Source organism: Centrocercus urophasianus, unplaced genomic scaffold (genome assembly GCF_019232065.1).
Source record: "Centrocercus urophasianus isolate 14NV4802_14NV808 unplaced genomic scaffold, USGS_Curo_1.0 seq_15, whole genome shotgun sequence".
NCBI classification, from domain to species: Eukaryota; Metazoa; Chordata; class Aves; order Galliformes; family Phasianidae; genus Centrocercus; species Centrocercus urophasianus.
Window position 1 is genome coordinate 21,541,531 of NW_024884697.1, and position 17,523 is coordinate 21,559,053.

General features: G+C 37.2%; 1 protein-coding gene across 3 annotated transcripts in view; it reads left to right on the forward strand.

Annotated features, from left to right (window-relative positions):
- The window catches only part of FAM3C (FAM3 metabolism regulating signaling molecule C), a 29,611-nt gene extending 16,939 nt beyond the window's left edge, over positions 1–12,672 (forward strand). For 2 of the 3 annotated variants that reach the window (XM_042816098.1, XM_042816099.1), the window contains exons 4-10: positions 645–674; positions 851–974; positions 6,025–6,083; positions 7,416–7,466; positions 7,862–7,946; positions 9,727–9,853; positions 10,850–12,672. In XM_042816098.1, the coding sequence (XP_042672032.1) occupies positions 645–674; positions 851–974; positions 6,025–6,083; positions 7,416–7,466; positions 7,862–7,946; positions 9,727–9,853; positions 10,850–10,939 (566 nt within the window). In that variant the 3' untranslated portion in view covers positions 10,940–12,672. The remainder of the gene's footprint in view (positions 1–644; positions 675–850; positions 975–6,024; positions 6,084–7,415; positions 7,467–7,861; positions 7,947–9,726; positions 9,854–10,849) is intronic. The other variant, XM_042816100.1, reaches the window with a different exon arrangement.
- Positions 12,673–17,523: the final 4,851 nt, after the last annotated feature.

Genomic DNA, 17,523 nt, shown 5'->3' on the forward strand with positions numbered 1-17,523 from the left:
CTTAATCTTGAAAGGGGCTTTTAATTAGGAAAACCCAATTTTAGATATGTATGTATGGTTCCTGATGCTGAACTCTGCGTTACTACAGTGTGAGCACACGTCTGAAACAGTCACCAGGGGCATCACAGATAATTATTGAAGAAAACATGGTTGATGTTAAGTATCATAATGCTTTCCTCATTCCATGAAAGGGAATAATGCATGATTGGCTACAGATACACCCAAATTGCAGAATTCTGGTGTTAGGTGTAAGGAATTGCATCCTGGTAAAGGTTCTGATTTGTAGTAATTACTTCTGGCTGGATAAAATTGATTTGAAAGAAAGGAGCTGATTTCACTTCAGTGCCCAACCTCCACGGACTCCTGGCTGTTTTGAGTCTGAATCTCTGTGGTACTTTATTTTAATCAGTGACTCATGAATTAGAGTAGTACTTTTAAATGTGGTCCCTGATGATACAGCTTTCATTTTTCTACCGCATGAAGGTTTTACAGTGGAACATTGTGCTCATGTGTATTTGATACTCATTTAAAAAAAAAAAAAAAAAAATTATAGAGATACAGAAAGTTTTTAAATTTGTAGGGTATTTTATTGCAGATGACATTTCAATAGTAATGTCTTGTAAAATCTTTTTTTTGCATTTTAGCTAGATCAGCATTGGATGCAGCTGCACGCTGTGAGTATTCATATGCATGTGTTACTGCTGTCGCTTGCTTTGACTAATAGCATAAAGAATTTTGGATTTTTCATAATTAAGAAAGTCTTAATCACACTGTAAGTGCAGTCAAGCTAGTTTTCCCCTTTCCCTGATTTTCCTTAGCTCTAAAATCCAGTTTTATTTCCTTTTGAAAGCTACGAAACCTCCGAGATACAAATGTGGGATCTCTAAAGCTTGTCCTGAAAAGCACTTTGCATTCAAAATGGCAAGTGGAGCAGCAAATGTAGTTGGACCTAAAATTTGCGTAGAAGATAATGTGTAAGTATTTTTACCTGTTGTCAAAGTACATTTTTCAGCTGTTGTCTTGAATTCCTTTGCACGCTAAATCAGAAACCTGAATGATTCTGTAAGTTTTCGTTTGCCTACAGTGTGACACATGAAAAAATTATACTGCACTATAACTTAATCACCAATGAAACAAGTAGTACTCTGCAGTAAATGTTGAAATCTAGGCTATTTTAATATGCATAAGGTAACTTACACAGTTACAAGTTTTAGTTACTTATGAAATAGTCAGACTTTGTGAAGCTGGATTCAGTTTTACCACTAAGGTACTCGTGTCTCTAATTGTAATTCATTGAACAAGTGTATTTTAAGTACTTGCTCTTGATACTCTTAATTGAATGTCATTAGTTAAAACTTTCATGGAATTTTCTTTTGTAAGTCATCTTTTAAACTATCTGTTTCTACAGTTCATATTTTCATACAGAACATATTTTCCACTTTTCTTTAATAGATGACTTCAGAAGGAAAAATATTTTAATGATCAGTAGTTCCTATTGGCATAATTAAATCAAGACAATTTGAATTTAACTATAAAATCACTTAAGATCTTCAAGGTCTTCTCCAGCTTCCAGTCCCATTACAAAACCACTCTTCCTAATGACCCATCTTAGCCTCTCCTGGTGCAACTTGACTGTTTTCTTGCGTCTTCTGAACAAAGAAACTAATCCACTCCTCACTGCAACCTGCTTTCACAGCGCTGAAATCTCCCCTCCTCATCTTTGGATTAAAGAACATCAGTTCCCTCAACTGTTCCTCAAAACTTTTGTTTTCTAGTTCTTTCATCAGCTTTGTTGCTCTCCTCTGCAAAGGCTCAAATCCATGCTTCTTGTAGTGAGGGGCCAGAACCTGAACACAGTACTTGAGATATGGTCTCAGCAGTGCCACATACAAGGGGACAATCACTCCTCTAGTCCTGCTGGCTGTGCTCTTTCTGATTCAGACCCATGTGCCATTGGCCTTCTTGGCCACCTAGGCATGCTGCTGGCTCACATTCAACCAACTGCTGACTGGCAGCGCCAGGTCCTTTTCTGCCAGGCAGCTTTCCAGTCACTCTTTTCCAAGCCTTTGTACTGCTGCATGGGATTGTCATGACCCAAGCGTGGGACCTGGCACTGAGCCTTCTTGAAGAAAAGAGCTTTGAAAAATGATTCGAGTCTTTTATTTCTGATGACGGTTCTCTTAACACAGCATGTCTAGAGTATTTAGCTGAATATCTGTCACTAATCTCCATAACGTCAATATTAATGTTTATTTTGAGACTTTCTTTGTTCTTAGGTTGCTACTGTTTGTTGTCTCCTACTGCATTCTATAGTACAATCTATATGCTTAACCTTGCATGTCCATGGCAGAACAGACATGCTGTAAACATGGTCAATAGTAATAGGCTTCTACTGTTTTACTGTCAGTTACACTAATTACCCATTGCTGTCCGTTTGCATTTAAACTATTCCAGTTTCTGAGCCCCTGCTCTGTAGGTGATGTGGCCGAGGTCATTTGCACTTACCTACAGCAGTCAGTGCAAATTCTAGAGCAAATAATAACTTTTCTGTGAGCAGTGTAATCCCATGCAATATAGATCTAAATACTAATCCTATGTATTATAAGACCTTTAAGTATTGTTTTATATTCTTTGTTACTTTTTCTCTAATTAAAGTAAGATTAGTTGCACATGAGCTAAAACAGGATGACTGCTAGCATTGCCTCTAGCGATTAAGCTGTAGTAAAGTTGAAATGGGAACCTTTTTTCTTATGATGAAACCCATGCAGCATCTTCACTTTGCATTGCAGGTTAAAACTTGAGTACTATTCAGATGTCAAGGTGATTTTAAGCAAAGCTGACTTAAACGAAGCTTTTCTGTTTGTGTAGAACTCCATTTCCAGTGGTGCATTACTGCTCAGTACACGTGCAAAATGAGCATGAGTTCATGCTTAGTGCATACTAACTAAAAGCTGCTAGGTTCTGCTTCTCTTAGCATTGATTCCCTTTATGATCTTGGACAGTCTTACCCAATATCTCTGCAGAGAGATTTTTGTTCGTGTTACAGAGCTTGTCAGCATCTCAGCCTGGTTGCTAGGAAGCTTCGTATCTAAAAACACTTGGGGTGATTCACTGATGAAAAGTTCTGAGTGCAAGTAATATTTTTAACTTCAGGATGGTAGGCTTTTTAAATGCCTTGCTTACTAAAGGGAGGTTGTGGTTCATGTCCAAAAAAAAAGCAAACAAAAACCCCAATAACTGCAAACTGATGGATATTTTGCTTTAAGAAATGAAAGGAAAGCAGTAGCTGTCAAGAAATTCTCTGTTCTGTTAATATTATTGCACAGCTTAGTGCGTGACTATTGGAGTCCAAAGTTCTGTCTCAGTTGGAAAAAATCCTTTCTAATTATTTCTGGGGAATAAGATTTTAATGTCTATTAAAGTGTACATCAGAAAATTTGATTATTTTCAATTTTATACGATCTTCTGCTTTGTTCATACTATATTTGATTTCTCATTTGAAAGCTCACATCATCTCTTGATTGGGTTTTTTTGGTGGAATTCTAAAACTGATGAACTACTGCCCTCCTGTGATAAAACATTCACATTACACCCAGTAGTATTTGTGGCAACACACAAGCTATCTCAGGTGTGCAGAGTAGTATCTCAGAACTGTAAAGAAATCTATTTCCTGCTTGATAGATCTTTTTATAACAATGTTTCTTTTGCCTCTCCTATACAAGATGTGCTTTTCTAGTTAATTTGCAATAGCTGAGTTTTATGTAAAATTCTTCTTTGTATTTCCAAGACATGGAAACAGGAAGATGGCTTCATAAATTGTCAGTAATATTTACAATGTAGGTTTTTCCTCTATGTTAAACGAGGTTGTTGTTTGATTTATGAGAGTACTAAAATGGAAATTCTGCTTTATGGAAGTTTGGTTACAGTACGCAGTCCAGATTTGACAGTAACTGTAGTATTTTCTAAATATGAACTACTGTGGTTGCTGCTTGAGAAGCTTAGAAGCAGTAGAGTTATACTTCTTTACCAGCACTTCTCCATGCAGTTTTTCTTCTGTTAAGAAGCCAGTTCCATATTTGTGCTGCAGTAACCTTAGAGCAGAATGGCATTCTGCACTGCTATAATAACAGTTACTTGTGCCATTTGTACTCACGGGATATTTTCTTACCCAAAGTCAGTTATAACTTTGTTTATATGTGTGTGATATTTTGGCATCTAATCACCCTGGTATTGGATTTTTGTTTTTTTACTGCATTTATTTATAGAGAATTTAGTAGTCAAAGTGAAAGGAAATTTTTATTCTTTTTGCTGAATTCAGGTACACTAAATCTCACATGACCATTCAGAACATAATTGTTTTTCATTTTTTTTCAATCTTTATTTGTCATATGATTCTATTGCTTAGAGTTGATGCCCAGCCATGGCCTGTAAATGATGTGGTCGGAGAAGTAATGTTCCCCCAAGTGCTGAATGGATTTAGAAAGAATTCCAGAAGCCCAGTTGGGAATTCCCTATTAAACAGAACTGAATTCTGTATTTTAGCAGAAAATTGCAAGTTGTCTGTCTTCAAAGTTATTGAATTAGTTTCATTTTTAATCAAGTAAGTCTTTTTTTTGGTAGATGATATTAGAGGGTTAACGTAAAAATATGGAACACTTCTGATTATTACTTCTTTAAAATCCAGGTCACTATGCTGTGAGTTGCTGTTAACTTGTAGTCTTTCATTGAAGTGCCAAAGATGGTATCTAAGAGGAAGGCTGTCATTTTTCTGGTAAAGCAATTCTTGTTTCTAGCCCATGACTATTATTGGAGAGCTGTTGCAGTTCTCTGTGCAAGGACATTTCCTTCTGAAACGTTGCTTAGGACAAAAGAAGTTACCTGAAAAAGTTCTGTAGATAACAGACTTGTAGAGGGTTGCAGCCCCTTAGAGTAAGCTAGGGAAGTTTAAATTGACCTTGGTTGTAGTGGAATTAAAGCATCTGCTAAAGTATGCTTAGAAATGATGAGATGTGCATCTCTGCTTTTTCTTAAAGCTGAGCTGAAAACTTCTTCATTGTCTTCATACAACTTCAGACCTTCCTGTTTCTCCTTGTTTGTCTAATACTTTGACTCTCAGCTTTGAAATAGTAGTGCTGGGAAATGCAGGGCCTGTGGGTAGAACAGAGCTCACTGTATGGTGCCAGTGAAAAGGAATGAGCTGGTTTTGTAAGCTTCTTCACATTGGAGGGATGTACCTATCATGGCCAGGGCAGCACAGCACTGTAGCTTGACATTCCCCTTAGCTCTACTTTACAGCTCTGAACAGCTTACATTTCACAGGGTATCAGCTCTTTCCAAGCTCCTTTGCTGCTTTGAGTTTGGCCAATTAGTTGCTGTCATAGATTGTGGTGATTTTGTTGGGATGTTCAATTCTGCTTCAAAGTTGCATTCAATTTTCATTTGAAGTCTTGTCATTATATTTACTGTTTCTGGTTTACTTTTCTGCTGCTTGGAGGTTCATGATCCTTGAGGTCCCTTCCAACCCTGGCCATTCTGTGATTCACCAAACTAATTTGCCTTGACTTTCTAGTTTAGTACCATGGTCCGCAATATTGCAACATCCATTTTAAATACTTTGATTCAGTTAGGCTTTAAACTCATTAACACATTTTTGCTTACAGAAAAGCTTAAAATGTTGGCTATGTGGCTGTACTAAGCCCTTCAAATAGTTCTTTGTTCAATGCATCTTAACTGCAAGGGATTTTCTCAACTACATTAATAGTGCTTTATTTTTGGTGGCATTTTTAATATACGCATAATTTGAGCATTTAATCATCTTCTTTCCATAGAAAATGGATACAGTTAGGGACATTAGAGCTATTGTTCCCAAATCAGTTGTGCCATAAGGACACCTTTTGCTTTAAATATTCATGGAAATGTGGTGGTCTTTTACAACATGATTTTATTTTAAAAAATAATTTAAAATGAAATATTTTGCATCAGAAAATAGTTCTGTTACAAATTAAATTGTTTATTTTGTTTCAGATTAATGAGTGGAGTTAAAAATAATGTCGGCAGAGGAATAAATGTGGCCTTGGTCAATGGTGAGTGACTTCCTAAGTGAGCAGTGTCTTCATTTTCCAATTCTTCATGAAGTTTAAGGTCTGCTAAGGTGGTGAAAAGTAAACAAGAGGAGAAGAGGAGTACTCAATGTATTCGTACTGAGATAATGTCAGATTTTGCCATTTCTGTGTTTTAGTTGAATACTGTTGTATTCAGTTGTATGCTGTTTGAAAGCAGAAAAACTTGATGCTTTTTTTTTTTCTTCCTACAAATGTGGATTTCCATGATGGTTATCTATTCATACATCAAGTAACTTCCTGATACACATGGGATGATAAAATTGCTCTCTTGATTTTGTGTATTGCCACTGTACACCAATTCTTCTGTTCTCAGAGAAATCCATTTAGCAGTTTTATTACTACATGAAAGGAACTGTTCATTATTCACCAGTTTGAAATCACTAGATTGTATTAGTCTGCGTTTGTTAATCTTGTCCATGAATACATCCATGTAATATGTATTCAGGAATATTAATTTCATTAAAAATAAACAGATTTACCTGTGTGTCAGCTTCAAGACTGAACATCAGTACTGGCATTTCTCCTTAATATGTAAGAAGCAATTCTTTGTAGTGCTGAGACAGCACTTTGTTATTTTGCTGCAATATAAATTAATGTTATTTTTGGGTTGCGTTCAGGTTTGTGTAATCTAATGCATGACTTGAACAATACCTAATTCTGTTTTGCCTTCCTCTGTTGTCTTAGTCAAAAACCAAACCACCTTGTTCTGTCATGTAATTTTCAGACTTTCTTGTCTTCTGAATTGTATATGAATGTATCTATTAAAAATGAAATTCTACCTTCCATCAAATACTGACTTTGTAGACAGGGAGAATACTAATGTATGTATACCAATCGCTTTCTTCTCTATTCGTTCCAGAAGTTTAAATCAACTAGGAATCTCTAATTTGTAGCAAAACTTGCTGAGTAGTTTTGATTTTTCCTGCTTCCTCTGCAGTACTGAAAGCAATCTATAACTGTGCTTTCTCTTTTTATGCTAGAAAAAGCACCTAAAAAAAGTAAATTCCCCATGAATTTCTGAAGTGCATTTTCTTTATTACTGTTTTTTGAGGGTGTTCTACTTGAATCTAAATCAGAAATTTGCATCTTTTATCATTTTTTTCCCCTCTTTTTCCGGCACCTTTTCACAAACTGTTGTGGTTAAGGAGTGGTCTTCATAAAAAAATAAAACTTGATGATTTATATGGTGTCTTCTGCAGCACTTTCTCTGACAGTAATTGAAAGGAAGTGGGGATGTTGTCTCTGGAGTAACTTTTGGCTTTTTCCTGACACCAAACATTTCTTTTTCTTCAGGTAAAACAGGAGAACCAGTAGACACTAAATTCTTTGACATGTGGGGAGGAGGTAGGTGCAGTTAATCTAGCTGGTTAAAGAAACAAACCATTTCTGTGTTAACGTGTTTGTTCTCTTAAATTATGTTTGCTGTGGTATTTTAAGCCTTACCTCTGCCTTTGTAATTGTGAGGAGGATACAACTTTAGGTAAACAAACCTAGTTGGTGTGGGAGAGGAGAAGGGAACTGCTCAGGAGAATAAGCATGTACCAACTGGCAGTCAGCTTTATATAGACGAAAGCCTTTCTATAAAATGAGAGTTCATTCTTATGCGTTCTATTTGCCTCTTACTGAAGATCTGTGCATAAATTTGAGTATATTTATAAGGATTAAAAGAAGTCTAACGTCACAGGTGTTTAAATATGATTAATTGCTTATTACAAAGGTTTTGTTTTCTTTCTTTTCAGATGTGGCACCATTTATTGAATTTCTCAAATCCATACAGGATGGAACCATCGTGCTAATGGGGACGTACGATGATGGTGCAACAAAGTATGTTGGTTTTTTTTAGTCAATGTTGACTAAAATTTTAAATGTTGCTTTTAATTGCAGTCATTTCTGATAAAGTTTTGTCTTTCCACGACAAGGCATTAGAAACTATGCTTTCAGTTGATCGATTTAATAATGCTAATATTATTTGGAGATAATGAGGATCAAATCTGTCTTATACTGTTGAATTTAGGTCATATGGTTGTGAGAAGATACCCTCTGACTGAAATTGATCTGTTCCATCCCACGCTTTCCTCAGGACAACCCGAAGATGTAGTTTGGTAGTTAAATTGTGCAGAGATCGTTTCTTATAGGTCTTACATGTACCCCTTCTTTTCTAAGTTCTGAGAGTTTTTATTAGTGTGAGCCTTAAACTTTTTTGAAGTGTTCCACTGTGAGCTGCTCAGCCTATCAGTATAAATATAGCTTAATCTAATTTTAATATTATTTTAATATTCTTTGTGCAGTACTTTCCAACCTTCTCAACTTCGATCATCTTTAATAGATACTGAAATCACTGTAGAAAATTGTATTGTCATTATTTACTTAAGTCATATTCTCAGAAGGAATTTTTTTAATAGATAACTTTTTTTATTTTCCTCCATTATTTTAACATTACTTACACTTATATTATGTACTTTTTTTTCCTCTCTTCTGGTACAGTTTGTTGTCCATGACCTGTCTGTATTTTGATGTAGAAATAGCTTTGCTATGACAAAGTCCTGACTACACAACATGCAGTATTTTCAATAACTGGTTGAAAGTAACTTTGCCTGCCTTAGGGAGATGAAAGCAATCTAATGTTTCCTTATCAGAAGGCTAGATCTCCTAACTGTTGTGCTTCAGCATTTAGATAAGTAGTTAGGTTTTTTTTAATCATGTCTCTGCTGGTGTTTTCTAAAACTAAACAGAAAGGTGAGTTTGGCACATTTGTGCTGACAGCCAAGAACTACTCATTAGTGGTATTGCAAAATTAACCAGAAACTTGTGGTTGTGACTTTAGAGTAACCAAAAACACCAAACTGCTAGAAAGCAACTTAAAAAGTGAAGAACCATCATGTTTAAAAGATAAAAATCTTACTGTGAGTGTTTTGGTGGTGGGTTTGGTTTTTTTTTTTCTTGCTTTTAGTGTAAGCTGTCTTCATGCTTTGGAAGCTTGGAGTGTGGGTGGTGCAGATAGCCTCCAAAGTAAATTATTTAATCATTTTTTTCATTTTGGTTAAGGTGAGTCATACAGCCATATCTCATTAAGTAGAAATAATGAGCTGTTGTACTGAGATCCTATCTCTTACAGAATCTTTTTCATTTCTGTATTTAAAATTATCCTGTATGGACCTAGGGGCACTGAACCATGCTGTGGTGACAGCAATTCTCACTTCTGAATTAACTGAACAGACAAGAACTTCTGTGTATTTAGGTCATTCTTTTAACCTAGAAGAACTATTTAGGCTTCAACTTCAGTGTGTAAATAATGGTTATGTTAAAGATGAACTTTTCTTACTTGCTTGGGGAATTGCTAAAATTGTTTTAATTGTGTATATAAATTCTCACAGGATAGGATTCTTTGCTTTTGTTAGTGGTTTTATATTATTTGCCTGATATAATATCAAAGAGCAGAGCTTATTAGATCAGCTGATTACAGAACTGGCCTTATGTGATTTTGAAAGACAGATCTTTCCCAATATTGACTGACTTAAATTATATTTAATCGGGTTGAATCCAAGTGGTGCATTGAACAATGAAAACTCTGAGAATGTGTATTTTTATTTTTTTTTTTCCCAAGGCTTAATGAGGAAGCACGGAAACTGATTGCTGAACTGGGAAGCACATCTATCGCTAACCTTGGCTTTAGAGACAATTGGGTCTTCTGTGGTGGAAAAGGAATTAAAACTAAAAGTCCTTTTGAGCAGGTCTGTGACTTCTTACGTTCTGTAACTTATGCTATGTTCTGTAACTTCAGCAGCTTACATTAATAGAGACATGGCCTGTTTTATACCATGAGTTTACTCAAGATGGGTATCTACTGCAATAGTGGCACACAGTGTTATTTTCAAACTTACTTCTTGTCTGTTTGCTTTCTTTTATGTGTGCAAACAGACTGTGGTGATAAATCTTACCTGGGTAGGTCTTAGTATCCCAGTAACTAGATGAGTTTTATCTTAAGTGAATTCAGTGAAACTGGGTATTCAAAACCCAGTTTCTTTAATGCCTAAGAGTCATATTTTAGGCCCACTAACCTCTGACAAATAGATTATTAAGGTATTGGTTAAGCTGTTCACTTTGTTCTTCTTTCAGAAATTATTGCTGCCATTGAAGAACTTATGAAATTAAGTACATTCCCAGATTTAAATAACTACAATTTAACATGTGTCATTGTTTCCTTTAATGACTGGTAAAGGTAGCTTTACACTTGGTGAGTGCAAGTGTGCAGACTAGTGCAGCAGCAGTGGCAGACTCTTCAGTTAGTAATGTCTTATCTGACAGCAGATTATTGATTTGTGGGGGGATGAATAAGTTTAAAGAAAAAAAAAAAAATAAGCTGGGCATTCAACACTAAATAATTTTCTTAAAATCTGACTTTATTTTCAGTGTCTTGTAAGCGTAGTATCCTTCTTTAATATTTCCTAATGGCTTCTGTTTTCATGTAGTTGGTCTTCTCCTTACTTGTTTTGCTTCTTAAGTAAACTTTAAAAATGTTTTCTATATTATGGCTCACTTGCTTTTAGCATACATTTACCTGAACAATTTGCTGTACTGAGGGTTTGTTACATTTGATGATAATTAGAAAAGCACAAGAGGCTACTACTGATGTTGTCTTGTCTTTACAAGAAGTGCCTTTGCAAGCTGTGACTTAAAGCAACATGGTAGAAGACTTCATATTAACAGTCAATATTTTCTATTTGCAGCATATAAAGAACAACAAGGACACAAACAAATATGAAGGCTGGCCAGAAGTTGTTGAGATGGAAGGTTGTATCCCTCAGAAGCAAGACTAAACCTACAGAAAAGGAAAGGAAGAAAATGCACTTTCTGCTGTTATTAGGGAGAGGGCTATGAAGGAGACTGTGTTGTAAATAATATTTTTAAAGCATGCAGCCATCCTGTCGGTGTGTGCATGAGCACTGACATCTTGAATATTGGGATTATTTATTGCTAACACACATAAAATCCTTTTTGTAAATATGTTCAAAGTAAAAGGAACATCAAATAATTTCTAAACAGATTTCTTAAAAGCACAGTATTTAGTTTGCCTATGGTGAGTATCTTGTAGACCAACTGGCTAATAAATTGCATATGCCAATAATAAACAGATCCAGACAAATGTTGTACTGTCTTCTAACATTGCTGTGAGAATGTAACCTTTGTGGAAAATATAGATTTTAGAGATAAGTTAATAAAGAGCTTTAATTTTTTTTATCCTCTGCCTTTTTAATGGCAGCATCACTTTTTATTGAAGGTAATTGGTTATTCTAATACCAAGTGCTAAAAAAAAAAAAAAATTTTGTAGTCTCCCACCAAAACTGAATAATCTGCAAAGGAAGAAAACATGGTAGAGAAATACAGATATACCATGAAAAGCACAACTAAGTTATTTTTACTAGAGAAGAGCAAGGGTAAGTGCATAAGTAGCATATGTGGTACTTAAAAGCAGTTTGGAAGGATTGTTGATCAGTTTGAAAATAATACTTTCTATGTAGAAGAGACTTGGCACGTTAAAAAACAGTACTTGTTCAAGTGACTTGTTCATTATTTTTGTAACAATTTTTGTACTGCTGCTTAACCACTGAGTCTACCTGTTCAGCCCTGCTAGCTAGTCACATAGTAAATCTGTGTAATGGGATTCCTTCCTGCTGTAGCTGTAACCCTAGAAATAAATTTTCCATCGCAAAGAAGCCAGCAGAAGGCAATCTCCCTTCTAGTGAGAGTTGTCCAGGCTACAGTGTTATGTATCTTTAGTGCTTGTGTTACATCTAATGTGGGGTCACTTGTGCTTACAGAGATGTTAGAGAAAGCGTTGCATCTTTGGTTATGCAATCTATGATATTCAAACTTCAGTGACGATGCATCTTCATTTTTTTTTCCATGCAAAAAAAAAAATGACCAAGTTGAAGTGGCCTTATTCTTCAGCTCATGCCAGAGCTATCAGAAAACATAGCTTCATTTGTAGGTAGGGCCAGCTTGAACTTTCACTGCAACTAAGTCTGTTATAAATTGAATTGTTGGTATACAAAAAATGGGGGATGTTACGGAATTGATTGTAATCTCTTGGAGTTTTACATCATGAGTTCTGGTTTAATCTTCAGAAACTTCCATCTAGTACCGTGGGAATAAAGCAACAAAGGATTTTTCAGGGACCCACAGTGTAAGTAGCACTCAAACGTTCCTATTGTTGGTATGTCTTCTGAGATGAACTCAATAGTGTGCACTAAAAAAAAAGTCAAGCGATATTGGGCGTTGCTTTGCAAGTCAAATAACCTGTGATGTCAGAGTAAGACTGGACTCTGAGCTGTTCTGTACATTTAAGTAGCTTGTTAAATAATGTGGCTTTCCCTCAAGTTTAGTGTAGAGCAGCAATAAAAGCACCTTATGTGGTGAAATTGTTTATTGTTAAATCTTTCAGATTCTCTTGTTTAGGAGGATGTGTCAAAATCATATGTATCTTTTACATCGAATGAAATAAAACACCTGATTTCTACCCATTAAAATAAATAAATTTTATTTAATAACATCAGGTTACTGTGGAAAACTAATTGCAAAGTCCTGGAATTTTCACATGAATAAATTTTTATTTGTAAGTAAGCTGGTATTGGTTATGCTGCTATCCAAAGTAATAACAGAAGAATTTGAAGATACTTAGTAGAGGCTTGAAGGTGGAAGTGGGTTTGGTGAAGGCTGGGTGGGGGGGGTGCATCTAGGAAGCCTTTATTGTTTCCTTGCACTATTGTCTTCTACAAAATGTAACGGAGGTCACAAAAGAAGCCTGGCTTTAGTTCTAGCTTTTGTCTTTAGGTTTGTGCCTTCTTTTTTCCTGGCCATCAGAAGCAAGCATGCATATTATGAATATTTAACCTGTTAAAGCTGGGTCTACCACAAAATATTTAACTACTGCTTTTAAAGCAATAAATGGTTTAATAATTGTTCTTAAATCATTTAGTTCTTGTGAAATCTGCCTCCTTTTCCTTCGTTCTCTATCTCATCCTTGTGGCCGCATCCTTTAATATTTCAGTTATACAAATGAGCTCATTTTGGCCATGAAAAATGAGAAAAAACAGCAAGGATCCCGTGGTCTTTTTTTGACTTGCCACAAGATACAGTCATGCCATCTCATTCTCTACCTTGAGTGGGCTAGTTGCACCATTTCCTTCTGTAGCAGTAAGCTTTCTGATGCTTTCAGTAAACAAGACTTTGGTAATAATGCATGTTTCAAGTAAGTGATGAAGAAAAACTTTGTGTGGTTTCTCCTACATCTTGTGGTATGAACTTGCTATTTTGTTCAAGGAGCTTCATGCAAAAGTACCTGTATGAGAAAGCTCCAGGATACTTCTCTTCCTACATGAAAGGATGAGAATGTCTGCAGCGCCTTGAGGACAGGGGAGCGAAGGAAGGAAAGGTGAAGATGGGGAGAGTGTCTGCCTCAACAAATGTATGTGTGAGTAAAGGGGCAGGACACAAGAAGGTTGTGGCTGTTCTCACCAAGGAGCACTCAGCTGAGATCTGAGCCACCTGGAAACTGCTTCATTGTCAGCCACAGCTCTCAACTGCTGTGCTAGTCCTCTTTACGTGTATGAGTCTTAAAGAAGCTGAAGATGTCTGCCTTGGAATGCCGTCTGCATCTCTCCTAGCATCGAACATATTTTTCTTCTTGAAAGAGGAGAGGCTTTGACAGCCTTACTTGCTCAAGTGCTGGTTCAGAAAAAGCTTTCTGTTGCTTGGCATGTTTTGTTTTATAGTCATTAATGTGGCTTTTAGTTCCCTCAGATGTTGATGAGACTAGAAAACACTTGTGTTCATAATAGTTCCTAAACTGTTTGGATTATCTGCAGTTTAGAAGCCAAGTGGTAAATCATGAGGAGAAATGAAGTGTTAGTGCTGGATATATTGACAGGGTTTTCTGTGCACAGATGGAAGGGCCATACCCCTCCATAAACTGGTTGGAGTGGAGCACAGGCTAGAAGCTGCTGGGAAGCTTTTTCAGCTTTCAGGTCAATACAGGTGGTTGTGTCCTGGTCCTGATACCTTGTTTCTGATGCTGTACTGGGCATGTGAGGGATGCTGCTTCTTGCCTCCAGGGCCGTATACCAAAAAGATCCAGCACCTGGGTTTAGCCATTTCCTGCAGCAGCCTCTGTGAAAGAAGAGTTTCTTGTCTGCATGGGCAAAAATAAAAACATAAATAAATGATGGAGCAGAGAAAGAAGGAATGTGCTTCACTTGAGATATTTCATTACATTTCTGATTGTCCTATCTGTGGCCTCAGAGATAAGGCAGCCTCAGGTTGGCTTAAAACCAACTGTAGTTTCTTATCTCTGCTCCTTTTATCCTCTTTTATCCTTTCAGCCAAGATCTGATGTGTCCTTCATAGGCCTGTGTTCCTCAGGCATCCCTTCCAATCCTTAAGTATCAATCTAGGATAAGTGTGATAATGTACAATTCAAATCTTTGCTGAAAATTAATGATTATTTTTTACTTCAATTAAAAATTGATCACTGGCCTCAGAGGTACTTAGTTGTATTTTTACTTACTTCCTGACCCTGTCATTTCCTCACTAGGAAATGTGTTTATCCTTTTAAAATCACCATTGCAATAGCCTGTTCCCACAGAACAGTTTGTTCCTTTTGTAGGGTGTTGGATGAGCCCTGTTGTTGTGTGAGAAGCACTCCCAACTGAGGCGAGGTCTCTTCTTTGAGCTTGGATAGTGGTGGAAGGGAGTACTGTTTTCCATGGAATACAGCCTGACTATTTCTATGATGCTTCAGTGATCACTTCTGGCTAATTATCTTACTTGGCCTTGAGTATCTTACCATTGTCTTTATCAGCACCGCTTCATTTTCCCAAGTATCCTGACTCATCCTTTCCAACTGGAAAACTGGGTGGATAGTGTCTTTTATGGCTTTGATGTATGCACTCTCAAATTTTATTGAAAGCACTTAATATACATGTGACACAATGCAGAAAACTAAACACTGTGCTAATTTTCGTGGTATGTTAGTAAATGAAATAGTCTGTTTATTGTTCTTTGAGGTGTGTAGAAAATAAAACTTTATTTCAGAGCTGACTTGCATATATATGCAGAGGAGTAGGTATTAGTAGAGAGTACTAGTCCAGCCCTATTGTGTAATAATGCACACAAATCACTGCATCCTCTTCATTAAATTTCTGATCCCTAGGGATAGCCCGAAGCAGCTAGTTAGCTCTGTTCCTCTAACGCTACAAAGCAAGATGCTTGGATCAGATCCTTAGTGTTGTGATTATGGAAATTGGCAGCAAAGTCAGCTCAAGGAGTTACCACTCCTGGTCACCTCCCTAAGCCCTAACCAGTGTGTTACTGCTCGGTTTGAGGCTACAAATGCAGCCAGAGCTCTTGTTTGTGGTGTTTCTGTGACCCATATCACTGAACTGAACTGACCCAGGGGTCAGGGCAGGGCTAGCAGTGCGGACCATGCCATGTAACCCCAGCCTGATGCTCCAGAGCCAGCTGAGATAAAATTGTTGGTGTTATCCCAGATGATATATACATCCTATAGAAACTGTGCATTTAACATCAGAATACTGTTTTGGACGTGTTGAGATATGGTAACATTGATTTAATTTCTTAGATTATGGAGCACATTAGACTGTAAAAGACTGGGATGCTGACTTAGCTGTCAGCTGGTTTTCTGCTGCTGACACGAGGCACAGTGCTCCTTTCAGCACAGACAATAAATGATCATCTATGTAAATAATAGTGAGTTCTCTTTTTAACCTCTAGTGTGTTGGCAGGCTTTTGCTCTAGAAAGAAATGCTCGTGAAGTGTGTCTCATTCTTTTCCACATTCAAATGCACGCTTTTAGGTTTTTGTGGATAATACCTATAGAAATCTTACCAGTCAGAATTTTCAGTGTTTTAACTGGGGCAACCTGATATGTGTAGAGCTTGATATTTAAAAATATCAGAATAAGAAATGAGAATTTGATGATTCTTGAAGAATTAACAAGGAAAGCATGGAGTTCATTTAAAACTACACTGAATAGTCATAAAAATAGCAGGACTGATGGGAAAATGCCATGGCCAAACCTTGAGCAAGGCTGTGATGTTTCAGCTCATTTGCAAGCTCACCAACAGCAGAGCATTTCAGAAGGCCTTTGGCCCTTTTTGTTAAAGAAAATTTGGTTCTTTCCTCCGTTGAATTAATCTAAACTCCATATGCATGACAGCCTTAGCAGTCCTGATTTTGTTGCACCTCTTTGCTGCCCAAGTGAGGTGCCATACACCTGCTCTGCACCCAGCCATGGACTTCACTTCTTGCCTGTGCTGGACATCACCAGTTGCTGTGCTCCAGCGGCTCAAAATGAACTGCAGCCTCGTGCTCCTGCCTGCAGTGCACCTCCAGCCCCAGTGCTGACACAGTGACCAGACAGCATTTCATTCTCTGCTGTGAAAGTCATTCATTACTTTACAGGACCATCCGTGGAATTACACAGCTGTCAATTCAGTATGACAGCAGACCCTGGCACAGTGTTAATTTCTTAAGGTAGTGTATTTCAGCATTAATACTTTGTATCCATCAGTGCTTTTGCATTAGTTAGCTCTAGCATTTATTTAATGTGGAGTTCACATCTGTCATTTGTGAAGGGGAAAAAAGCATATTTGATTTCCTGACATGCAAACTGCAGGAGCAGTTTAGGGAAAGTAACTTCATGCTATTGACTGCTGTGGGCTTTGCCTGTCCTTGAGCACTGCACTCAGCAGCACCTGCCCAGTGGTTTTGCATAGACCCGACTGGAAAGCCAAGACTTCTTGGGTAGGCAGACAGGTGATGTCTACAGTATGTTACAGGCTGAGACAGAGTGCCTCCTTTGGCATGGTCTGCTTCAGTGGTAGGAAAAGGTGGTGTTCCTCAGCCTCCAGCGCGTGCCCCGTGCTTCAGCCAGCACTACAACTCTGCTCTGAGAACACAGCCAGTCCACGGGCATTTCTATTCTCACAGCAGCTCTTAGTTTTTCATTTCACAAAGAGGACTCTTCAAAAAGTAAACCTCTGGCATTTTTCACAGGTTTGCTACTTTTCACAAACTGCTGCTCATTGCACAAGGGGCTCGGAGATAAGGCCTTTCTCCCACTCAAATCCTCTTGCTCAGATGGGCAAACGCACCCAGTGACTAAAAGAGAAAGGATGGGTTGTAGCAAAGCTTCAGCTCTCTCATATGACATTTGTTCAGCCATCCCGGCTTTCACAAACCATGTTGTTGTTTTGTAAACCATGTCCCTACATCTCTTTGTTGTCTTTTGTCATGCTTTGAAAAAAATAAACTCCCCTTTCAGCCAGAAAAAAAATCTTTTATTAATAACATTTATCAACAAAAAAACATTTTTATTTTGCCT